The sequence below is a fragment of the Emys orbicularis genome, chromosome 11 (assembly GCF_028017835.1).
Source record: "Emys orbicularis isolate rEmyOrb1 chromosome 11, rEmyOrb1.hap1, whole genome shotgun sequence".
Lineage (NCBI taxonomy): Eukaryota > Metazoa > Chordata > Testudines > Emydidae > Emys > Emys orbicularis.
This window is the reverse complement of record NC_088693.1, coordinates 55,810,848-55,837,210: the sequence shown is the minus strand read 5'-3', so window position 1 is coordinate 55,837,210 and position 26,363 is coordinate 55,810,848. Positions and strand designations below refer to the sequence as shown.

The 26,363-nt window shown below is 45.3% G+C and overlaps 1 protein-coding gene across 1 annotated transcript in view; it reads left to right on the top strand.

Annotated features, from left to right (window-relative positions):
* Positions 1-23,588: 23,588 nt before the first annotated feature.
* The window catches only part of HECW2 (HECT, C2 and WW domain containing E3 ubiquitin protein ligase 2), a 185,091-nt gene continuing 182,316 nt past the window's right edge, over positions 23,589-26,363 (top strand). The window contains exon 1 of the mRNA XM_065413387.1: positions 23,589-23,880. Coding sequence (XP_065269459.1) covers positions 23,589-23,880 — 292 coding nt within the window. The remainder of the gene's footprint in view (positions 23,881-26,363) is intronic.

Here is a 26,363-nt window from a genome sequence, read left to right as displayed (position 1 = left end):
ATTTTGTTCGTACGTACCCACTCCCGACACTCACTATGATTGGGGTGCTCGTGGAGCTGTGTGCCTGCCTAGAGTCAGTGATTGCTACTAGTTGCAGAAGGCCCTTGTTACTGAAATGTTTCAATCGTTGGCTGGAATGTAACAATCCCTCTTCTGTGCATTGTCTCGGCTGCTGTGGCCCTTGATGAACAAATCACACACTCCTGCCGACCGGCTTGGGCAGATAAGGAAGGAGCCGAGACATAGCAAAGAAGACATGTTCAGGGAGGTGCTGCAGCACGATGAGAGACAGGCCAGGGAACGCAAAAAGTGCTGGGAAGCCGGAAATCAGGACAGAAAAGAGAATGCAGCATTTGCTAGGCAAGCAACAGAGTGGATGGTAAAAGTTATGGAGGATCAGACAGAGATGCTCAAGTCTTTGATACAGCTGCAGACCGAGCAGATCCGTGGTCGACCTTCAGTGCAGCACATGCAGATGCACAATTCTTTGCCAACCCCACCCCCCTCTATGCCCACAGCACTCCTGAGTTTCCCCATCAGTCCACCCCCTCTCACAGCTTGCACAATGATAGGTAGAGCTACACACAGTTGTGAGGTTCTACCCTTTTTAACAATGAATAAAGGCTAAGGTATTTAATGGTACAGTGTTTTTATTCTGTGTCCTACAAAAGAGTATAGCAATCAATTCACTCTCGGGTACAGGCTTCTAAAGCATTTTCTTGCATGGATCTTGGGCCCCAAAATTGTACATGGATGCACCAGGGAAGCCACTCCAAAGCAGACATGTGTTACTGCCCCTCATTGTCAAAGTGGTTCCTCAAAGCCTCTCTGATGTTAATAGCAGCCCTCTGGGCTCCTCTGACAGCCCTAGCATCTGGCTGGTCAAACTGTGCAGCCAAGCGCTCGGCTTCAGTGCTCCACACCTGAGAAAACATTTCACCCTTAGAGTCACACAGATTATCCATAGTGCAGCACGCAGCTATGACCACGGGAATATTATCCTCGGTAATGTGTAGCCTGCCATTGAGACACCTCCAGCGAGCTTTCAAACGGCCAAAGGCACGTTCGACTACCATGCGGCAGCTGCTCAGCCTGTTGTTAAAATGCTCCTTGCTGTTGTCCAGGAGCCCTGTGTAAGGTTTCATGAGCCAGGGCTGTAAGGGGTAAGCCGGGTCTCCCAGGATTACAATGGGCATTTCCACATCCACCACTGTGATCTTGTGGTCTGGAAAGAAAGTCCCCGCCTGCAGCTTTCTGTACAGGCCACTGTTCCTGAAGATGCGTGTGTCATGCACCTTTCCAGACCAGCCTGCGTTGATGTCCGTGAAATGCCCCGGGTGATCCACAAGCACCTGCAACACCATAGAGAAGTATCCCTTCCTATTGATGTATTCTGAGGCAAGGTGGTCAGGTGCTAAAATTGGAATGTGTGTGCCATCAATCGCCCTGCCACAGTTAGGGAAACCCATCTCTGCAAAGCCATCCACTATTTCATGCACATTTCCCAGAGTCAAGGTCCTCCGCAGCAGGATGTGATTTATTGCCCTGCACGCTTGGAGTAATACAGCCCCAACAGTGGACTTCCCCACTCCAAATTGATTTGCAACTGACCGGTAGCAGTCTGGATTTGCCAGCTTCCACACAACGATTGCAACATGCTTCTCTACTGAAAGGGCAGCTCTCATTCTGGTGTCCTTGCGCCACAGGTCAGGTGACAGCTTAGCACATAGCTCCAGTAAGGTTGCTTTACGCATCCTAAAGTTCTGTACCCACTGGTCTTCATCCCACACCTGCATGACAATGCGATCCCACCAATCAGTGCTTGTTTCCCTAGCCCAAAGCGATGGTCTACCGCAGGGGTGGGCAAACTTTTTGGCCTGAGGGCCACATCTGGGTATGGAAATTGTATGGCGGGCCATGAATGCTCATGGAATTGGGGGTTGGGGCGTGGGAGGGGGTGAGGGCTCTGGCTGGGGGTGTGGGCTCTGGGGTGGGGCCAGAAATGAGGCACTCAGGGTGTGGGAGGGGGCTCCAGGCTGGGGCAGGGGGTTTGGGTGCAGGGGGGGTGAGGGCTCCAGCTGGGGGTGCAGCCTATGGGGTTGGTCTGGGTATGAGGGGTTGTGGGTGCAGGAGGATGCTTCGGGCTGGGACTGAGGGGTTCAGAGGGTGGGAGGTGGATCAGGGCTGGGGTAGGGAGTTGGGGCACGGGAGGGGGTCAGGGGTGCAGGCTCCGGGCGGCGCTTACCTCAAGCAGCTCCTGAAAGCAGCAGCATGTCCCCCCTCCGGCTCCTACGTGGAGGCACGGCCAGGCGGCTCTGCGTGCTGCCCTGTCCACAAGCGCCACCCCCGCAGCTCCCATTGGCCTCAGTTCCCAGCTGATGGGAGCTGCGGGGGGTGGCGCTTGGGGCAGGGGCAGCGTGCGGAGCCCCCTGGCTGCCCCTATGTGTAGGAGCCAGAGGGGACCTGCCACTGCTTCCGGGAGCTGCGCAGAGCCATGGCACTTGCAGAGCGGGGCAAGCCCCCGACCCTGGTCCCTGGCTGGAGCAGGGCAAGCCCTGGACCCCACTACCGGGCGAGAGCTTGAGGGCCAGATTAAATGTCTGAAGGGCCGGATGCGGCCCCCGGGCCGTAGTTTGCTCACCCCTGGTCTACCGTGTGCAGCTGCTCTGTGAATGCCAAAAGCACTGATAAGTTGCTGCTGTACATATCACACTCGGGTGCCTGCGATTCATCCTCTGTCAGTAACTTTGCAAGTAACTATGCTGCCATGCTCGATGTCCTCACGACAGTTAACAGCGCATAGGAGAGAAGTGCGGGATCCATCCTCTCTTACTGCAGATGCTGGCGTGCACTACAACGACTGACAGTTGGAAAAACGGCACAAAGGGAAAGCCAGAACAGCACGAAAGGAAGCCAGAAACCATTGGAGGGCTGGGACACAAAGCGGTGCATGACGGGACATTTTGCACTTCCTAGGATGCGCCGCACTCCGTTTCCACCTTCCCACAACACCTAGCAACAGATGGTGTTGCAAGGCACTGTGGGATACATGATCTGTCGCCAGAGGGAGCAAATGTAGACTCGCTTTGGCGACTTTGCTTTTGTCGATTTTTTTTCGTGTCTACATTAGTTTCATCGACAAAACTTGCCTGTGTAGACAAGCCCTTAGGCTTGGTCTTCATAGTTTTTGTACTGGCATAATTATTTTGGCTGGGGGTGTGATTTCTTTTACCAAAATAGTTATGCCAGAACAACTCCAAATGTGGACACAGTTATACTGGTATACTTATTCCCTTCTGTATTGGAATACCTTATATTGGTATAACTTAGGCTAGGTCTACACTACAGCGGGGGTCCGACCTAAGATACGCAACTTCAGCTACGTGAATACCGTAGCTGAAGTTGCGTATTTTAGGTCGGCTTACCTAGCGGTGAGGACGCGGGAAAGTCGACCGCTGCCGCGCTGCCGCCGACTCCGCTGCCGCCTCCTGCCGAGGTGGATTTCCGGAGTCGACGGCAGAGCGATCAGGGATCGATTTTACCGCGTCTTCACTAGACGCGGTAAGCCGATCCCCGATAAACCGATTGCTACCCGCCGGATCGGCGGGTAGTGAAGACAAAGCCTATGTCCACACTAGGGAGGTTGTATTGGAATAACTACACTGGTGTAATTTAAGAGGTACAACTCTTGTGTGTAGACAAGGCAGCTTGTAAAGGGAAAAACAGAGCTGAGTGTTGTTCGTTTGCATTAGGCTAGTTTTAATTCTAACATGCACGTTTGCAAAAATGAATTGTTTATCCTGTTTTGAGAATGAGTATTGCAGGCCTGCAAAGAGCAGTTCCATTGGCATAACGGCATAGAAGAGACTAAGCTCTGATGTTGAGGTTCAAATCCTGTCTTAGACCTCGTCCCTTAAACTAATAGGACTTTGGCATGCATTCCTATCTATGTATGGAAGTAAGACCGCCTTTACAAATGCACATATGTATGCAGATGTCTTATTTAACTTGAATTACCTGAATCATGATCTACCCCAATAATACACTATATAGATAGGTTTTTAAATACACATGTATATATTTATACTGTACGATATGCTTTTCCCTTAGGAGAAAATTTCAGACAGTCTAAATTATATGGTGGTTTTGTAATGAGAGCTGGTGTTTAACATCTGAGCTGAGTCATCAAACTCATGTCATCTGAGAACTGAAGGAAACAGGATCTCTCTGTCTGTCCCTGCTTTATGTAATCTTTATGGTTTTATGGCAAAACTTTGACACTGTAATTTTAAACTTATTTTAAAATATCCAGAGGGGGTTTCCAGAAGTAAATTCTAATGTTGTTCTTCATTTACTAAAAAGGAGCTGAGAAGATGAGTCAGCAAATAGAAAACATGGTTTGTTTTTTCAGTGGTAGGGACAAACCTCAGAGTGAAAGCAACAGAAGAAAATGGACCTGATTTAGACAAAATAGTACTACTGTGTTGCTATTGCCTGTTCATATTCAGTTGTCCCACGTCCTCTGTATTATGAGTGGGGACGGGAAAGAGAGAGATGGAAAGTGTGTGTGTGTGTATTGTATACTGGATATCTTTCCCCTGATCTGTTTCAGATTGACAGAGGAAAAATAGAGGAAAGGTGGGTGGGGGGAGGAGGGAGAAGGGATCTAGATAGGATCTGAAGAGTGACTCAGAATGACTTTGCTTTATTATAGTAAAGGAAAGATATAGCCAAACAGAAGAACAAGTTACAGAGAAAAACATTCGTTTAAGGAAGAGTAAAAAGCAATCACGTATGTAAAAAAAAGATGAGAAGAAAATAAAAAGTATAGAACAAAGGGTAAAATGGCTAGGACGCTAGTAAAACGAGGAAGAAACGTTTTTAAAACCAGGAGATCAAAAAGAGAGACCAGAAATTGGGGCATCCCTTGTAAAATTTTGCTCTTTTTGCCTGGTACAATTAATTTATTTAAAAAAGCAAGTAAAATATTTTAGTTTTACCATCACTGTTGTTATCATCATGGTAAGGTTGAGCAAATCGATTTTTTGTGCGCGATAAATTTTCATTATGTTTTTTTCACTTTGCTTATGAAGGAATGCAGTATTGCGGCCATCACAGTTTTTCATTTTGCTTGTGAAGGAAAGCAGTATCATGTCCACCATGGTTTCTGTTTTCTGTTTCCTAACTATTTAACTGCATTAAGCCTATCATTAGATCTTTTTAGTATTTCTGCAAACACAGAGCCAAACCGTTTCCCTTGTACCCCTATTCAGGAAAAGCTTACATGAAACTCCGTAAGTTTTCAATCATTGTTTCCATAAAAATATTCACCAGGTGGTGTAGAGTTTGGTGCACAGAACTGGCGGATCCCCACAGACCCGTTTGTAACCAGCATTATCTGGGTGCAGGCCCTATGCTATTGCACTGCCTCCATGCACGGACATTGTAGCTGTATTGGTCCCTGGATATTAGAGAGACAAGGTGGGTGAGAGAAACTGGTCCAAAAAAAGATTTTACGTTGGTGAGAGAGACAAGCTTGCAAGCTTACACAGAGCTCTTCTTTGGGTCTGGGAAACTAATTCAGTGTTACTTCGAGTTACTCCCTAACTTTGAGTACTTTTTCCAGACCTGAAGAATAGCTTTGTGTAAACTCGAAAGCTTGTCTCTCTCACCAACAGAAGTTGGTCCAATAAAAGATATTATCTCACCCACCTTGTCTCTCCATGCAAGGATGACTGTTAAAGATCTTTTATTTCTATGAAAAGACCTCAGACTCTCTTTTTTTCAAGTGCAGGCTCAGTTGCACCGATTACCAAACATGCAGGGGGAAGTCTGGCATTTTATCTGCAAATCACTTTGGGGGCCTGCTCCTAGGTGCATTGGGGCATGGTGATTCGTAGCTTCAGTGCACTAAAGGACCTATACACCCTGTCACAGGTGCCTTTAGAGAGTGGAGTAGCCCTGTCACTTGAGTTATCATCTTAAACCTCACTGCATGACCATCTGTCAAATATTTTTATAGCTTTTATGTATTTATTGTGATTCTCATTGTTTGTAATCTTGAAACTACCAGCACACACCACTTCAATATCCAGATTTCAAATGAACTGCTGTATGATGAAATGAAAACCTGTAACTCATTATTGGGGCTAAAAAAGACAGAACTTTATGCTGAACAAGCCATTCAGGTAAATAGCTGAATAGATCGGTCTAGTTTAATTTGCAGAGTGGGATAAAGTAAAATTCAAGACCGTCTGATCTGATGGATGCAGTAAAGTTCATCCTGGATTGCTTGCATTAACTGACCTAGAGAGAAATTTGCCGTTACATTGAGGACTTCGATAAGTCCCTTGGCTCATCTTAAACGCCATGGTACAGTGGAAACACACCAATATTCACACAGGGAATTCTCCATGCCCTCTGCTCTAGTGATGGAATCTCCATGCCAGCTCTCCACAGACCAACATGCAGGATGGTAATAGGCATTGTCCAAGAGAAGGGCCACAGAATTCATTATTATATGTATCCAGTGGTCCAGTTCCACATTCATGTGATGTGGCAACCTTACACCATTGCCTCATGGCCCTGCAAATGTCATACTTCAAGCTACACTTGGATGAAAGGTTAATCTAAAGATAACATTTTGGAAGTTTAGTGTTATTTAAGTTCCTTCTGTATTCCTGTTCATCTTGGGGAGAGATGCTTTGGACGGGTAGAGGCTCTTCCAACAGCATTGTGCCTTCTAACTGCACATTGGAACACTTCAGTACTGGCTTCGGAGGAAAAGTTTCAACGGCACTATTCTTGGAGCAGCTGAGTAATTTAAATCAGTGGAGGGTGGGATGCCATAATTTACAAAGCACACTCATTGTTAGCACTTTTGTCAGGAACAGAAGCTCTCCACTTGCACTGCAGTTTTGTGTCCTGGGCAAGACTTATCCAGCATACTTCTGTATGGGTTTTACTTCAATCATCTCATGTTGCTTGTGCTGTACTCTTCATCTCTTCCCTATATGGCAGTAGTTACTAAAGTAAGAGGCAGTAGGAATAGTACTTAGTGCTTATTATTCAGAGTGCTTCACAAAAGGTAAGTAATTGTTATCCCTGTTTTACAGACTGTTTTACAGACGTAGAGCTGATAAGTGACTTGCTAAGGTTACACAATGAATCAGTGCCAGCAGGGCTGGCTCCAGCTCTTTTGCCGCCCCAAGTGGTGAAGGAAAAAAAAAAAAGCCGTGATTGGCGGCACTTCGGCGGCAGCTCTGCCGCGCCGCTTCATTCTTCGGCGGCATTTCGGCAGCCGGTCCTTCCCTCAGAGAGGGACTTGCCGCCGAAGACCCGGACATGCCGCCCCTTCCCATTGGCTGCCCCAAGCACCTGCTTGCTGCGCTGGTGCCTGGAGCCGGTCCTGAGTGCCAGAGCCAAGAATAGATCTCGTGTCTCCAGACTGCCAATGCTATTCCCTTATTCACTGGATTTTTCTGTCTCCTTCATTAAAAGAATTAATGAAAAAAATTGTATAGTCCTGTTCTCAATAGAAGACTATTTTGCTGATAGTTTTTTAAATCAAAGAATATTGATTGTTTGCACACACAGAAAAGTATTGGTTTATTTCTGTCTTACAGGCTTTTCTATAATCAAAAGATTTTAAAAAAGAACACATGGTGGTGCTTTGAAAAACATTCAGTTCCACATACTTAAAAATTCCTTCATCCAAAAAGAATTTGGCTTATGCTGATACTTTTCTGAGAATAGCAGGTTTATTAGGCTCTTTAATAAGCATAGCTTTGGGCTAGACTGCTTTTCAACAATATACCAATAATTGTCTTGTCTTGAATATTCTCTGCAGCTCCAAGAAGTGCGTGGCATGTCCTATAATAAGCAAATCTGGGTTCATTGGAGGGAAAACAGGCCAGTTGGTATAGTTCTTGAATGTAACTGGCCTGTCTACTGAGGAATTGGATGAAAGGATCTATATTTCAAAACAATCGTTATTATCTTTCAACTAATGTAACTTGAAATTTAGTCCGTTCAAAAAAAGAATTAAAAGCAGTGTAAGGGGTATTTCATCTATCACTGAGTCCCTGTCAGTTTTTGAAGTTTACAGTTAAGATTTCCTATCTCAGCATCTTTTTCTTCTCCCTTACTGCTTTATAACAGACTCACACAAACAACAGAAGAAACAGGACTGACTATTCAGTGCAAACAATGAAATTGACCAAGCACAAATTACTATCAGATGCACAAAATAAACTGGAAAAAATAGAGAAATAAATTTCTCCCTCTAATAGCTTTCAGTTACCGTTCTCTTCGGTGTTACTTTAACAACATTAGATAAAGAACTTTGAGACAGAAGTGCCATTTTTAAATTGATGACATCTTTCATTTTTCATGATTAGTGTTTCTCAGGCTTCCTTAGGGTTATCACAATCATTTTTTTCCCCTCCAATGTGTCATGGCCACTAGTCTCGTGTATGCAAATCAACAGGATAACGTATTTAAAATATAGAATCCTGTTACTGGAAATTCATGCAGTAATGATAGGGTGATGATAAACCATCCAGTCTGATTTTTTTTTTTAATCTCATCTCTATTTGCCACAAATGGGCTGATAACTGTGTATGATTCCCAAATATGTTTAGAATGTCCTTTATATCTGACTGTTTGGGATATATTCCTCGCAAACACTCAGGGAGTAGGTTCCAACCAATACTGTACTGTTCACTCTTTCCCATATTTTAGTCTGAGACTCTATTTCTCTACCTGCCATCTACTCCCATGTACTTTGCATTTATGTAATAAAGTGGTTCTTAATCTTTTCCATACCGAGACCACCCTACATCATGTCTGGGTGGGATCCCACTACCATTTAGTAATGTGGGGAAAAGCAGGGTGCCTGTGAACTCTTGACACTTGTAGGGTCGTGAACTTGGGTTGAAATCCTGTGTTATCCAATTAACTCCCTCTTGGAGAACAAGAGGCTCATCCCAGCAAGGCAGGGAGACAGAATGCAAAATGTTGGGCTCCTGATTGCAGCAAAATGGCCAATTCCATGGCAGAGGTGCTGGATTCTGTGGCGCATTGGAAAAATGTCAGATTCCCTGGGTGCATATTCACAGTGTCTTGATTTGAGTTGAATGGGACAGTTCACACTTCTTACAATTATTGTCACATAGAGAGTCGGTGAGTTCTTGTCCCAGTACTTCTGACTCCTAATCGTCTTCTCTTCCCGCTAAAATATATTGCCTCCCTTAAAAAAATGTTCTTTCTCTTTTCTTAATGACTGTTAGAATATGTAGACTAGATAACAGCCTCTTGATAGGGGGTTGTGTTGACACAAATTTATCAGATTCCTTTGGTGCAGTCGTGTGGCTGGGTGTGACAGATTTTCTGGCGTATAGGTCTACGCTACACTACAAAGTAGGGGTGTGATTCTCCTGCTCTTGTACACATACTAGGCTACCTCTCATCGAGCTGGCATGAGTATAAATAGCAGCATCGCTGAGGTAGCACGGGTAGCAGTAGTGGAGGCATGGCTGAGCTGTGCTGAGTACATACCTCCGGAAAACTGTGGCTGTATACTTGGCATGGTTCAGCTGCGCCTTCACTGCTGCTACCCATGCTACTGCAGCTATGCTGCGATTTATACTTGCACCAGCTTGATGGAGACTTAAAGAGCATTCACATTTAGAAATCTGAGAGAAAGAACTGACTAATGGTACTTGCAATCCATTCACATATCCCATTGCTGCTTTGTCTTGTCAACTGCAGTGGTAACCCTTTAAGCTCCATATCTCAGAGGTGAGCCCTGCATTTCAACATTATAATATGAAAATGACCATTTCTTGATACTGGATTGGGAAGTCACAGGTTATATCAGGCTAGAAGAATCAGATCATGGCTATACCCAGGTGGAAAGGCCAATACAACTAGTTGCTCGATCAACGGCGGGGGGGGGGGGGCAATTCCTTGGGGGTTGTAAATAGCTAATCTTTCTTGTCTTCTCAGTAAGGAGATACCATTTTTCACTTGATATCTTGTTTTTACATACTTGGTTGGATAGGAAGCATCTTATTTTGTGTTAACTTAAGTGTCCGCTTAAAATCAGGGAAACTTTAGGCTGACTATCAGGGAAAGAATCCTAATAATGAGATGTATTAGAATAGCTTCTTAAAAAATAGTGGAAATTCAGGTACTTGGGACACTGAAAATTGGTCTGGTTAAAATACTGGAAAATGTGCCATAAGGTACGTCAAAGCGATAGACCAAGGAACATGTATGTCTCTTCTTTCCCTTCTTTCTGAAACACATTTGCAGGGAAAAGAAACTTTTATGTAAGCTTCACCTGAATTAGAACCTGTTAGATCCTCCAAATAATTGCATTGCATGTGATGAATTTTGCTGGGAGAGGATGAGATGTCTGGTGACAATTATAAGCCTTCCCTGACAGTGATGTGGGATTGTGAGTTGCCTGTATGGAAAGGATATTGTGTCAGAAAATTTGCACAGTGGCATGAACAGCCGTGCACCATTGCTGGTTGCGAAGAGAATTGCTGCAGCAATAGTCACGGCCAAAGAATGGGAACATGGAGGTCAACCACATGTCTTCAGAAGAGATGGGAAAGAGGAATTGTCTGCTGTGTTAGAAATCAACGGAAGTGGAATCTTTATAATGAATATTTGTTACAGTACTGTATATTAATTTGAATATGTACATAGAAGTGAAATGGGTTTTTGTGCTGCAGGGATGACCTGTTTAGCACCAGATGGGAGGAAGCTCAGCAGCTACCATCAGCTTATTAAGGAACAGAATGACTGCTAATGACAGTGGCCATGACCCAGAATTTTGAGGGTGGGGTTGAAAATATTCAAAGGATCCCCAGACTTTTCCTATTCCAGCTGGCTTCAGCAGTTGCTGGGAAAGTGAAAGAAAATGCCTGGTTTACATAGTATTTAAACAATATTGTAATGTTTCAAATGAAAAGTTTTTTTTTTTAATTAAAAAAGCTTTTTTTTAAAACTTAAACTTTTTGAAAAAATGATGCTAAGAAGTTCATTTTTTGCAATGAACCTCTGCCCTTTTTCTAATATCGTTTATTTTTTATCAAAAACATTATCAAAAAGAGAAAATTTTCAAAAACCATTTTGGTAACATTTTCAATAATGTTTTAGGAAAAAATATTGAGCACAAATTGCAAAAAACTTTAGGAAAACAACAGTTTGGTCTGGTTCAAACACTGAAAAACAAGAACTTCTGCATTTTCCATGGAAACATGTTTACATTTTTCAGCCAGCCCTACTCATACACTGGCATGGCCCTTTTACTTAAAATTTCTATTATTCCACCTATAAATCTTTGTACTAGGCAAAACAACATTTTACAGTACAGAAGCCAGCATGTGTATTTTGCTCTGTGTGTTCTATTTGTGACTGCTTGTCTCTAAAATTATTTGGATTTGCTTATCCTTTGGTGGCAGGGAAGGGGGGGGGAGAGTGAGAGACTCCAGACATCATTTATTTGGGGGGGGGGGCTGTCACCTATGTTCCTTAATGAGATTCAAATGCAGAAGCAGAAGCACCTTGTTGTGGATGAAGTTGTTCTAGAGAATGGAGAACCCTCCCCTCACTGTACCTAGGGTTCAGGATGCTGTTTTACTCCTCTTCTTCCATGCTGACTCTGTATGTAACTTTCTGTTCATTGGAAAGTGAAAAATTAAATGTGCTAATCTTCACTTCTGCAACGCCAACACCATTCGTCAGCCCAGAGTCCTTATCTCTCAGTCATTTCCATACTGAAGGTTTGTATGGTAGCTCAGAGGATGACCAGCTGTATCTCTGGGCCAACAATATATTTTGAGTAACATCTGTGGGAAGAGTCTGCAATCCAGCCGACCTTAAGCCGCCTAGGAGATCCCTACATAAACAAGAAATTATTCACTGTTCTGACTAAGATGAAGATGACAGTATGTGAACTCAAAGTTTTTGTTGTTGTTGTTAACTCTACTGATGTTTTCTCTTCAATCATATATCTGGTTTTGGGATTCCCAGTCTTCCATTCATATTTTTAAAATTTAATATTTGTATATGGAAAATGTGTTGGTATGACTTTCCTTTGCTATGAAAACTAAATCAGATAACTTCCCCCATCCATTTTTTTAATATATATATATGAAGGTGAATTTTTTAAAAAAATTACTATTTATTCCAAATTGCTCCCTTTCACGGTCAGTAATTGCAGCTTATGTTTATACCCTAGATGTTGTTTTAAATCTAGATATAATCCTGAATTTGTCCCAGGGGGAGTTTATGAAGAAATCAATCCTATTTCTTTCTGATCCTCTGTGAAATATTTAGGAAGACATTGGTAGCCAGATAAGCAGCGTTGATGCTACTTCACACAGGTTTCAATTTTAATTGAAAACCAATGTGAAACATGCAGCTGGTCTTAGTCCTTGCTAATTTCTCAGTTGCCTTAGAATAAAAAGCAGATGAAATTTATTTCCACACTGAGACTTGACTTCACTAAACACTGCTCCCTCTCCGATCTGTTGATAGCCGAATAGATAACTTGCCCATCCTGGCCTGGTATTTAATAAAATTTCTGCTCTGGGCCTTCTTAGCCAGTGGTATTCCACACTTCACGTAAAGGAAAACTCATGCAGCGAATTATATACGTTGTCCTCATAGGGCAGTATGGAGTGCAACTGTTTAGTGGCATTTAGAAGAAAACTGAAACGGGAGGATAATTCTTATTTTCAGCCTCTGTTTAGATGTACTGGTGAATCAGTACTCCTGGGATTTTTAAAGTACAAGTAAGTTCATCAGCTCCTCCTGGAGGGAGGGAAAATGCACAGGTGCGTTCCCACCCAATTTCAGATTGAGTTTTTATTCCATGAGGAACAAAAGCAGTGACCCTTTCTCCTCAACCTCTGGCATGTACACTTGTCACGGTTCTGGTTTTGGGACAACCTTGTTTTCTTGTTGGACAATAAATATGAGATTCAGGTTGCCTTACGCAAGTCACATTAATGAAAATATACCCAGCCTGCCACATATATCTCAGTGGTAGAATGTTCACCAATATCCAGCTCCTTGATGCATCATCTGCCACTTCTTGGTGTCATTCTATGTAAAATGGATTAATGAATTTTAATAACAGCCTAACTGTTGTAAAGGGTGAGATATAGAAGCATGTGTTCAGAGTTTTTTTGTTTGTTTGTTTGTTTTGCAGAGTATTTGGTTTGAAGATGGGGGCTCATTTAGAAGTGAAGCTTTCTGTCTGTTGCAAATTGATTTTGATTACTTTAAATTGCAGTATTTATTGGAATTGTTATTTAAGTCCAGACTTTACAACATCTATAGTTCTTGGGCACGTGAACTGAATCAGAGAAACTACCAAGTTTTAATTTGTGGTGGTGGTTTTGTTTTGTTTTGTTACTTACAGATGTTTTACCAAAACAATAAAAATCAGAGATTAGAGGAACTTTGGCAGTTTTAAAGGACATAATGTTACTTTTCCCAGCATGCTTTATCTGTGTCTTTATCTCACAATCTCTGGGATAATGCATAGAGAATACAAGTTAAAGCTTTTTTGAATATTTATATATCACATCTATCTACCATGTGTAGATTTTCTGCGTGGTCCCACCAGTATCAGTGCTACTGGTAGTTTGTTGTGAGAAGATAACGTTATTGTAGAAAGCCGTGGACTTCCTCCTCCTCCTCCAGAGACTTTTGTGCTTCAAACAAATTTCTGTCATCTCTGTTGCCAAGGCTTTATAATAGGGGTGGGGAACCTGGCCTGCGGCAAATCTCCGTGCTGCGGGCCGGAAGCCCCAAGCTTCAGTACCCCAACCCCAGTTCCCAGGTGGAGGGGAGATCCGGGAAGCTCTGCGCACTGCCCCTGCCCCCAGCGCTGGCTCAGCAGCTCCCATTGGCCGGGAACAGTGGCCAATGGGAGCTGTGGGGGTGGCACCTGCGTGCGTGCGTAGCGCGCACTGCGCAAAACCCCCTGACCACCCCTCCACCTAGGGGCCAGACATGGTGGCCGCTTCCGGGAGCAGCGCGGAACCAGGGCAGGCACAGTGTCTGCCTTAGCCCTGCTGCGCCGCCAACCAGGAGCCGCCTCAGTTAAGCGCCATCTGGCTGGAGCCTGCACCCCAAACCCCCTGCCGCACCCTAACTCCCTCCCAGAGCCCGCACCCCCAGTCCTGAGCCCCCTCCTGCACCCAAATTCTCTCTGAGCCTGCACCCCAACCCCAGTTCAACCCCCCTGCACCTTAACTCCCTCCCAGAACCCACACCCCCACTAGTTGTGACCAGGGGTCCAGTTTTGGAGCAGAACACTCGGTCAAAAAGGGATCCTGGTGGCTCCGGTAAGCACTGCTGATGGGGTTGTTGACTGTCTGGTTGGCGGCGCCACTGCGCCGCACAGAAGGTCTGGCAGGCTCCCTGCTAGCCGCCGTGCCGTGTGGCTCCCAGGTCGGGAAGCAGCCGGCATGTCCAACTCCTAGCCTTAGGGGTGGCCAGGGGGATCTGCGTGCTGTCCCGCCCGCAGGCACAGCTCCCATTGGCTGGGTCAGAGCCGGGGAGGAACTAGCGCACTCATGAGTACTCAGCAGGCGGCTGTTGAGGGGTCAGGTGGTGTGCGCCTCTCCCGCTGCTGCCCGGCCCTCTTCTCTTTGCGCTCCGTGTGTGGCTGGGCTCGAGCTGCGGCGCGTACCCTGCTGTGACCTGCGGTCTGTCTATCGCCCCATCACCAGTACCCAGGAGTTCGAGGTATGTGTATCCCTGTCTCTGAGTGCTGGGAATGGGGCTGCACCCCCGCCCCGTCACTGCATCCCTCCCTGTCCCAACCCCTTCACCCCCATCCCCCTCACTGCATCCCTCCCCATTCCATCCTGTCCTGCTCCCCACACCTACCCACCCCAGCCCTGTACCCCTTACAGCGCTCTCCCATCCATCCATCCATCCTCTCCACCTCCCAGAGCCGCCACCACCCCATGTCCCGCAGCCCAGCACTCCATTCACCTCCATACACTGCTGCACTCCCATTATGTCCCTGTACACCCCAGCGCCCCACCACATCCTCATGCACGTGTAGCCTTCTGCCTCCCCCTGCATCCCCATCCACCCCACATACCCCTCACATCCCCTCCTCTCTCCTTCGCTGCTCCCTCACCACCACCCTGCTCTTGTCCTTGGCCTCTTTCCCTCCCCATCCTCTCTCCTCCACCTCCGCCCCCCACCTTTTCCCCTCCAGCCCACCCGCCTCCCTTCCCGGCTGGGTGATTTAGGCAGCCTCTGGAAAAGTGAATGAAAGTGTCTCTGTGTAGGGAAGTGTGTGGATGCATGTCTTGTATGTGTGTAAGAGACTGTGTGTCTTTGTGTAGGGAGGTGTGTGTATTGCCGCATGTGTGTATATCTGTGTGAATAAAATTTGCAGCCTAACTCTTTGACTTTTATTCCTTTTGCTGGCGTGTGCACAAAAAAATTGATGACCTAAAATGTGTGTATTGATTTCATAACACGTTTTTGAAAGAGAAGGGAACTCTAAAAGAAATGTATTATTTCTTAAAAAGTGAAAGTTGTTGACTAGTAATTGCAGAAGAGCCGGTGAATCAGACATTTCTCCCCACCTTTGTCTAGCTACATTATAAACTCTTTGTTGCAGACTCTCTCTTTTTATGTGTCTGTCCAGCACCTACCACCCTGGAGCCCTGATCTTAGTTGGGGTCTCTAGGCACTAAACAACAATTGTAATAATAAATAATGTGGAAGTACATGTGTTAATGCATGCTAGATGTGTACACATGAATCTGGACAGGTGTGCATTTCTGTGGTTGTGCTCTATGGATTTGTATTTGGGCTTCAGGAGTGAGCCTTTAATGGACTCATTGTGATAATGTGTGGTCCTAATTCCACACACAAAATTACAATAACTTTAGTGAACAAAAAACATGGAGCTGGTTATGAAAAATGGAACGAGGGGAGGGAAAGGATCATGAAAACCTTTGTGAAATTTCATATAAAAAAATTACCCTTTTTTGACTATTTTGTTGCCAGCTCTAGTGTCCTGTAACAAATAAAACCTGAACTTAGCATAATACATCTGTCAAAACAAGAAATATGCCTGTTTGGGCCTTGCAGTGAAAATGAGCATGTGAGAGAGGGTGGGGGAGAGCAAGCGACAGAGGGAGGGGGGATGAAGTGGGGGGGAGGGCTCAGGAAGGGGTGGGGCGGGGCCTGGCCTCAGAGAAGGGGTGTGGCAAGGCTGTTCGGTTTTCTGGAATTAGAAAGTTGGCAACCCTAACCCTCACCAGTAGCCCAACCCCCTACCCCAGGTCGGAACCCCCTTCTGCACCCCAAAGTCGTCATCCCCAGAGCCCGTACCTCCATCTGGAACCTTCACCCCCTCCCGCACCCCAGCCCGGAGCCTGCTCCCGCACCGTGAACCCCTCATTTCTGGCCCCACCCCGGAGACTAGGGGAAGCCATGAGCCTCCGCGCCCCCGCACGGAGCTGTGTGTGGCCTGCAACTGATTTTTTTCTGTGGGTCAATGGCCCCTGGTAGAAAAAAGGTTCCCCACTGCTGCTTTATAATACTCCTGCATAAACTATGTTTTATTTCAGGAGAGTCCAGCAGTTTAAAGTATGCTGTGATAGTGTGAGCTGGAATCTCCTCTCCTAGTGCCATTTAGCCAGCGTACTGTAACAAGGCACGGTATTGGTGTTACATTATCTCCTGAAGTTGGGATTCAGACCCAAACTCACACGTAAATAACCAAAGTAAACTAACAGAAATGTTATTACTCATCGTAGATCTTATTGCAACTATAGTTTGTACATGGTACCATTCAGTGCTTCTATATCCTGGGAAATTTCTCACAATCTGGGCATTTTTGAGTAAAATGTTTTGAATGAAAATTCCCAATTTCCCAAGTTGAAACATTTTACTCACAAATTCCCAGGTTTTGGGAAATTTCCCAGGATATAGAAGCACTGTAAAAAAACTTTATCTGGGAATTTTTCACCAGATTTGGGAAATTTATAGCGCTAGGTTGGGAAAAGTTGGCATCACGATATAGAAGCACTGGTACCATTGAATATATTGTAATAATTATATATTTAACATTTATATATCACTTTACATGTTTAAAGTGTTTTACAAATTATCATAACATCTCTGTAAATTAGTTATGGTAAATAATATTCTAACCTTTGGTGCAGTTTTTGAAAGTTGTGTAGTTATTAATATTTTAACAGTGTGGATAATTATTAAGGGGTAGTTTAGAATTAAATGCGGTGTCCTGATCAGAGCACTGACTTTCTAATGTGCCCGAGGGTACTCGACCCCTGGCTCTGCCCCAGGGGTCCACCCCTACTGCACCTCTTCCCTCAAGGTCCCATCCCACTTCTTCCCACCCTGCTTTGCTCTGCCTTCGCTCCACCCCTGCCCTGCCTTTTCTCATCTCGCCCCTGCCCACAGCGTGCCCTGCCCTCACTCTTTCCCCCCCCCCAGCGCCTCCTGCACACCACGGAACAGCTGATCGCGGCAGCTGGGAGGTGCTGGGAGGGAGGGGGAGGCGCTGATCGGGGGGCTGCCGGTGGTGCTTAGTATCCACCATTTTTTTCCCGTCGGTGCTCCAGCCTCAGAAAGAGCTGTTTGAGTTGGAAAATCACCAACTGTGATAACAAGAATGAACCCTATATAAAAGATTGATTGAAAGGGTTATGGTACAATGTTGGCACTTCACAATTTTATAATGAAACTTGCAATATCTGTTTTCTTTTCTTAAAGCCTCAACTCATGGAGGCATGTTATTATATCAGAATTTCAGCTTTCATTTAAAAAATAAAATGCATTGTCAAAAATGAGTCAGCCCCCAAAATCATGAGGTTTGCTTAAAAATCAAAAGATTTTAAAATAATATATTTTGGGTTCTTTTTATTTGCCTTCTGGTTTTGGGGGCTTCAGGGTGCATTTGGGTCACATTTTCAAGCTTCTCTATGCTGTCACATGGGCTAGAAACTTATGTTTAAAAAAAGAAAAGGTGGGGTTTGAGTCTCGTGTTATCACTTGTTTCCAGAAGCTGGGGCTTTTACGTAAAATATCTGATATGAGGTTAAAATAAAAAAATAAAATTGCAAGAATTGACATCACCAATAAGTTTCTAGCCCTCATAGCTGTTGAGATGGCAATACTGATGATACTTCAAGCATTTGGTTGGAGGAGAGACTGAATTCAGCTGCATCATATATCATCTAGGTCTGTATAGAGAATAATGTTGCTCCACTTTGAAATCTGCAATTTAATTACTAGTGAGGGGGAGTGGGGCTGGTGGTGTTGCCAGTAGATGCTTTTAGGCCAGAATACTACAAACACACGTGAAAAGTCCCATTGAACTCCTGCATAAAGCTTGTTTTTACAGTTATGGTTTCTAAGCATGTTGTCTTACACTCCCTCCTATGGTTGTATAGAAACCCAGGATACTTTAAAAATCTGTCTGATTATATAAACACATCTAAAACAACCCTGTGTAAACTCATAAAACCAGGAAAGCTTTTAAATTCATAAGACCTCAGTAGATCAGGAGAAGGTGACGTGGCCCAATGAAGCTCGTCTCACTAAACAGACCAGCAACATCTGTGATTAGCTAACCTTTATGCTGGATGCTCCAGTGGTTCAGAATGCTCACTTAGCACTCTTGTGTCTTCAGATAATTACTCTTCTGGTCTCAGAGTTACCCCATGCTCATCATTCCAGGAAAAGAAAATGTATAAGGCCAGGTCTACTCTACACACTTATTTCAGTATAACTACATCACTTGGGTGTGAAAAAATCCACACCACTGAGCGACGTAGTTGTACTGACCTTAACCCCCCCATGTAGACAGCATTATGTCAGCGGGAGAGCTCCTCCTGCGAACATACCTACTGCCTATTGCAAAGGTGGAATTTTATTAAGCTAGCAGAAGAGCTTTCTCCCGTAGGCTTAGAGCGTCTTCACCAGAAGTGCTATAGTGGTGCAGTTGCTTCGGTGCACCTGTACCGAAGCAAGTTTGTAGTGTGTAGACTTGCCCTTACTTGTAGACCATTAGGAAAATATTTAATTTTCCTAACATTCACTAATGCATATGGATACGAAATTATTTTACCTTGTTGTCAGAGGCAGAGTACACATGTACATTTCAGTGAAATCTGTTGATTCATGTCATTAACAATAAAATCTTTGAGTAAGGCATAAACAAAGGTCACATAGTTATTAAATATCTTTTTTTCTCTTACCCCTTTTGATACTGAGTGCAATAAAATGCATGATGTCTAGGTTTTCTTTTACACTTTCACTTTTTTTTTTTTTTAATTTTACTCTTTGCTACTCCAGTAACTTTTTTCCCAAAGTTGAGGAAGATTTGAAAAAGCTATGAACAGCAAAAAGAAACGGTAATTCTGCCACTCTGAAACTTTTTCAAAGTTGAGGAAGTTTTGAAAATTCAAGTGGCCAAAGGAAAAGAGAAAAAAATCAGTGGGGGTGGGGGGAAGGAATGCATTCTGTGGATGAAAGGAAAAGTTTTAATAAGAGTCCAGAAACCTTTGTGAAAAAGACTGGAGCTCTAGCTGTGGTGGTGGTGGTGGTGGTGGTGGTGGTGTTTTTTGCTTAATAATTACATCTTTGACTACTAGAGAGAGTTTCTGTTTAATAATGCAGCTGTAAGACACTTGACTGAGGGCTAGCATACTGTGGGTCTAATCATAATTATAATACTTTGGAAGATGGCCAACAATCATAATCCATTTCCAGTGAGCTTCACCTCATTTTAAATTAAAAACTTGCTGGAAACAGGGAAAATCACAGCAGGTGACATTCAGCACTACCAGGAAATGTTTGGGTTATTTTAAGGAAACAAAAATACCCATATACAATAGCTTAAGGCTAGAGGTACAAAACCAGGACGAAAGCTCAAGAATAATACACAGGTATCTGTAAACTTGCTCAAAATATATGTATTTAAAATTAATAATGAGATCTGTTCTATTCTGCCTGCAGGAGACGTCCTTCAAAGAGGACACAACTGTGATACAATTGACCTTGTCTATGGTTAACTTGTAAAATGGTCAGATACCTTGCCATAGTGGCTGCGATTGTTTAAAGAGTGTGAGAAATTCACACCACAATCTGTGCACGGTAGACTATGTAGTTGTCTGGGCTTTAAAAAAATAAGGATTGCAAATTTTAGTTCACTGCCTTATGGAAGTGCAGCACCTTTTAGACCACTTTACATTAATTCTTAATTGTTTGGCTGATAATCCTTTTTGTTAGCATACATTCAGTTTTCTTCTAATGGAATAAATTGTTTTCACTGCAAAACTGTCTTTCCCCAGTGGAAAGAAACTTATTTATTGCTAGTATCCACTATGAAAATAATCCTTGCTTGGTCGAAATTATCCATTCTGTTGCATTTTTATTACATTACTTTGAACATTTTAAGTTAACGGATATCCACGGACCATGTTTGCAGATCGTGGATTGGATGCAGCTACAAATTTTATATCTGCACAGGGGCTCTAGCTATATGTATCATTTGCATTGATAAATCACTTGCTTACACAAACCCCTTTTACCCAGGTAAATGCAGTGTGCTTCATTCCATTCTGAAAAACAAAGTTCTAGTTGGCTGGTTGTTTATTCAGTGCCAATATGTTGTTTTGATATTGTACAAAATGGAAGTAGTATGTTATGTGGAGAGATTTGAAAGTGAAGAGGGAGACTGTCTATGGAGAGAGAGCCAGACATGAGAAGAAGCTCATGGAACTAGGCAGCCCTGTCTTTGCTTACTAGCTATTCATTTGCCAGGCAGTTTTTAACAGACATGACCTGATGTAAACTTACAGATATTACAAATTCTTACAACTATCAAATGCGTCTTCAAATCTTGGATTTCGGGTAATGTAAGATGCTGCAAAGAATATACCTTGGCTTTGTTTAACTCAAACACCATTCAGAGTGTGTTAGAGGTCAGTCCCAGGAGGTAGACCTATACAGTATCTTCTGGTGATGATTACAGCTTACTTGCAGTTCCTTTAGGGCTACCATATGTCCGGATTTCCCCGGACATGTCCGGCTTTTCGGTCTATAAATAGCCGTCCGGGGGGGGATTTTTAAAAATCTAAAAATGTCCGGGATTTCCCCCCGGTCGGCTATTTATAGATAGAAAAGCGGTGGCCAAGCACCGCTGGGCACCCAAAGCCCCTTCCCGGCTCCCCCCATCCCCTGCAGCCTTACCATGCTGTCCGGCCCGCAGCTGTCTTCCCCCTCCTCCCCTCCGCTGAACGCTCCGCCCCCCTACTCCTCCCCCTCCCCTGCTTCCCGCGAATCAGATCTTCGCGGGAAGTCTGAAAAGAAGCAGGGGCAAGCGGGAGGCAGCAGCAGGTAAGCTGGGGCGGGGGGGCGCGAGGAGGAGAGCTCCGGGGAGGCGCGGCCCTGGCCGAGCGGCTCCCTCCGGCCCGGGCCGAGCGGCGCCCGGCTGCCCCAGCGGCTCCGGCCCAGCTCGGGCCCCAGCACCCCCAGCCCGGCCCCGGCCCGGCTCGGGCCCCAGCAGCACCGGCCCGGCTCGGGCCCCAGCCCGGACCCGGCCCGGCTTGGGCCCCAGCACCCCCGGCCCAGACCCGGCCCGGCTCAGCTCGGGCCCCAGCACCCCCGGCCTGGCTCGGGCCCCAGCACCCCCAGCCCGGCCCCGGCCCGGCTCGGGCCCCAGCAGCACCGGCCCGGCTCGGGCCCCAGCAGCGCCGGCCGAGCACCTCCGGCCCGGCCCCAAGCCCCGCAACCCTGGCCGGAGCGCAGCCCGATTCCTGGGCTCTTTAAAGCCGGCCCTGGTCAGGGGACAGGGAGAGGGGGTTGGATGGGTTGGGAGTTTGGGGGGGGGCTGTCAGGGGGGCAAGGGTGTGGAGAGGTGTTGGGACAGTCAGGGACAGGGAGTGGGGGGGTTAGATGGGTCTGGGGTTCTGGGGGGGCTGTCAGGGGGCAGGGGTGTGGAGAGGGGTCGAGGCAGGCAGGTAGCAGAGGGGGTTGGATGGGTCAGGAGTTCTGGGGGTCCTGTCGGGGGCGGGGAGCACTTGAATAGGGCATGGGAGTCCCCGGGGGTCTGTCTGGGGGTGGGGGTGTGAATATGGGGTGGGGGTGTGGATAAGGGTCGGGGCAGTCAGGGGACAGGTAGGGTCATAGGGCGTTCTCAGGAGGGGGCAGTCAGGGGACAAGAAGCAGGGCAGCTTAGATAAGCGGTGGGGTCCTAGGGGGCAGTTAGTGGCAGGGGTCCCAGGAGGGGGCAGTCAGGGGACAAGGAGCGGGGGGGTTTGGAGGTTCTGAGGGGGGCAATCAGGGGGTGGGAAGTGGGAGGGAGTGGATGGGGGTGGGGCAGGGGTGGGGCTAGAGCGGGGCTCCTCCCCCCCAGTGTCCTCTTTTTTGCTTGTGGAAATATGGTAACCCTAAGTTCCTTTCACTCCAAGGGTTAAGGGGAAACAGTCTCTGACTGAAGCTGAAGTAACCTGTCTCTTACTTGCAAAATATTGCATAGCTGAGTTCTTGAAATTGTGCAGATTTTTTTTTATATTAACTGGGTTAATACCATGTTGGACATCTCCTTTCTGGAGAAGACCTCCTTCTGTTATCTATTCCAGATCAGATGGGAACCATTGAATTCATGAGGTGTCTATTCTTAGACCTGGTCAAAAGGAAAAAAAGCGAATTGGGCAGGTACAGTGACGTGGGCTAATTGAACCTCAGCCCTTAACCCTAGAATACCTCCCTCAAGGAATTGGCATATTTGTGCGATCCAGAGAAATCTTTGAACCCATAGTTTTCCCTCTTAAATTCTTCTATACTTTTAAAAATTCTTTTTATCACAAAATAACTTTGTTGTATTACTTCACTATGGTGCTACGTGCTTGCTAAAGCTATATACAAATCCTATCTAATGTCTGTATTACTGTGGAGCTGTATTACTTTTTTGACTCCTTAATTAAAAAAAACTTTATAAAATACTACTAGAAACTACTTATTCTAAATAAAGATATACTGTTGTAATTGCTTAGCTAAAAGAGGACTTTATCTCCATGTACTCTGAGCCTGTGTCAGACTTAATCCACTTATTTATCGGGGCTAGTACTAAATCTCCATTGCTGGATCAAGATTTTTTTTTTTTTTTTTTTGGTTTCTGCTTTTTTCTAGTCTGGGCACAGTAGCTCCTGGTTTGTTTCTTGGTATACAAATTTTAATACAAGATGTATGTTAGATTTTGAATGCCAGCAAGACTGCCACAAGTAGTTCATGAAATGTGCCTCAGTTCCAGTGTGTTAAATAGTGTCTTTAGATGGCTGTAGTAGTAGATTAATGAACGATGAGCTTTATTTCGTCCATATGAGACTACTGAAGGGTTAATCCCAGATAAAGAAACCTTTAAACTAAGTTGTCTCTGTGTGGACCTTGATCCAATATCCTGTCCTTCAGCTCTAATACTTCATGCCTCTCTTTGTTCTTTGCAGATCCCTACGTGTGAAGTTTTTTTATGTAGACCGACAAGAGAGAGACACACAATGGCAAATTCAGCCAGAGAACATCTGCTTTTTGTGCGGCGACGTAATCCTCAGCTACGGTATACTCTGAGCCCAGAGAACCTGCAGAGTCTGACATCTCAGGGCACCATACCTGAGAACATGAACTTGCAGCGTGCCAACAGTGACACTGATCTAGTGACCTCTGACAGCCGCTCTAGTTTGACAGCGAGTATGTATGAATACACCCTGGGGCAATCTCAGAACCTCATTATTTTCTGGGATATTAAAGAAGAAGTTGACCCAACAGACTGGATAGGACTTTATCATATAGGTGAGTCAGAACCATTTCTTAATTTTCTGTGGTTTTTGGTCCTTTGCCATCTCTTCTCGTCTTTCATTATGTCCAGTGGTGCACATAAAGATAAAATATGCACAAAATTACTCTAAAGCTTTCTCTTTCCCTCTTGGTTCAATGAAGTGTGAAAATGTGTAGCCAGTTAATGTAGATCTTGGATTCCATACTTATCACCTAGATGGTGGAATGCTGCCTTCTTAGACAACAGAGGCTGTATGCACACACAGTCTTCCTATTTCTGTCTTTAATTACTGTTGGCTGGTGGCTGCATTACTGACTTGGAAATTTAGGGGGTGGGTTTACATATTCCAATACATATTCCAAAAGAGATGCACAATCAACAGAGCTGTTAGCTGTGCCACTCCCCCATAAACTCAATAGAGATGCAGAGGAGTCACTTCTTTATCTCACTCAAAGAATTTAAGATATATTGTCCCATTAGCGTGGTGATCCTTTCTGAAACTGTGGCAAATTAATGGTAACTTGGTGTTTACAAAATACCTATTGTGTGCCAAATGCTTCTACCATCAGGCCTAATACCTAGCACTTTTTTTCCCCCACTTTAATGTTTATAAGTAGGCAGTCATGACTTTTTCCAGGATCCTCTTTATGGTTTTACAAGAAAAGGTTTTCTTAGACTTGTAAACAGTAATTTATTATTTCTGGCCAGGTGGGTTTTCAGTATTTGTGAAAATGTATTTTGTATAAATTCTTGAAGCTGACTGTTGCACACTAAAATGTAAAGAATTACATCTGTATAAACAATAACTCCTCTTCATGAAAGGCATATCCTTCAGAACCCTTCCAAAATAAATAAATCACTACTCCTCCCATGTTCCTCCCCTTTTTTTTTTAATAGTACTCAGCCGGGGAGGGAAATTTAGTGTAGACAAGGGTCTAGCTGCTGGATCTCATATTGCCACCATTTTAGTTAAATCCCAAATCAAATAAAGAGAAAACATGTCTGACAACTGGAACCTTGTCCATCTTAGAACTAACACCAGTTCATCTTACTCAATATCCTCACCAATGAAATGTTATTTAAATAAAGATCTCATCTTGCATTCATTGAAGTCGGTAAGTTTTCCCATTGGATTCAGTGGCAGCAGTATCAAGCCCTAAACTATTCCATCCTCCTGTCCAATTATTCAGCTATCTCCCAAAATGGTCAAAGAGCAATTTCAATCTGGCTCCAGAATAAAGAACTTTTCTGCTGTGTGTCTACTGAGCCTCCCAAAGTGCAAAACAAAGGCACAGACTGACTCTAGCCCAGGGATAGGCAACCTATGGCATGCATGCCGAAGGCGGCACGCGAGCTGATTTTCAGTGGCACTCTCACTGCCCACGTCCTGGCCACTGTTACAGGTGGCTCTGCATTTTAATTTAATTTTAAATGAAGCTTCTTAAACATTTTAAAAACCTTATTTACTTTACATACAACAATAGTTTAGTTATATATTATAGACTTATAGAAAGAGACCTTCTAAAAATGTTAAAATGTATTACTGGCATGCGAAACCTTAAATTAGAGTGAATAAATGAAGACTCGGCACACCACTTCTGAAAGGTTGCCGACCCCTGCTCTAGCCTCTGCTGAGAGGGCAAACTAACTCAGATTGCCTCCTCTGAATTCAAAACCCCAGCATGTTACAGTGTAATTAGGGTTACCATATTTCAGCAAGCAAAAAAGAGGATGGGAGGAGCCCCGCCCTAGCTCCGCCCCATCCTGCCCTAGCTCCGCCCCTGCCCCTCCCACTTCCCCCCCCCTCAGAATCCCCAACCCTCCCCCCGCTCCTTGTCCCCTGACTGCCCCCTCCTGGGACCCCTGCCCCTAACTGCCCCCCAGGACTCCACCCCCTACCTAAGCCTCCCTGCCTCTTGTCCCCTGACTTCCCCCTCCTGAGACCCTCCCCCCATCCTAACTGGCCCCCTAGGACTCTACCCCCTACCTGTACCCTGACTGCCCCAACCCTTATCCACACCCCCACCCCCAGACAGACCCCTGGGACTCCCACGCCCCATCCAACCACTCTCCACCCCCTGACAGCCCCCCCCAGAACTCCCGACCCATCTAAACCCCTCTGCTCCCTGTCCCCCGACTGCTCCGATCCCTCTCCCCACCCCTGCCACCTGACAGCCCCCCCCCAGAACTCCCAAACACCGCCCCCGCTCCTTGTCCCCTGACTGCCCCCTCCTGGGACCCCTGCTCCTAACTGCCCTCCAGAACCCCACCCCCTACCTAAGCCTCTCTGTTCCTTGTCCCCTAACTGCCCCCTCCTAAGACCCCCCCCAAATGCCCCCCAGCACCCTACCCCCTACCTGTACCCTGACTGCCCAAAACCTTATCCACACCCCCACCCCCAGAAAGCCCCCCCCGAACTCCCGACCCCCCCCGTCTCTTGACTGCCCCCTCCAGAACCTCCCTGTCCCTTCTCCGACCCCCTGGCCCCCTTGTTGTT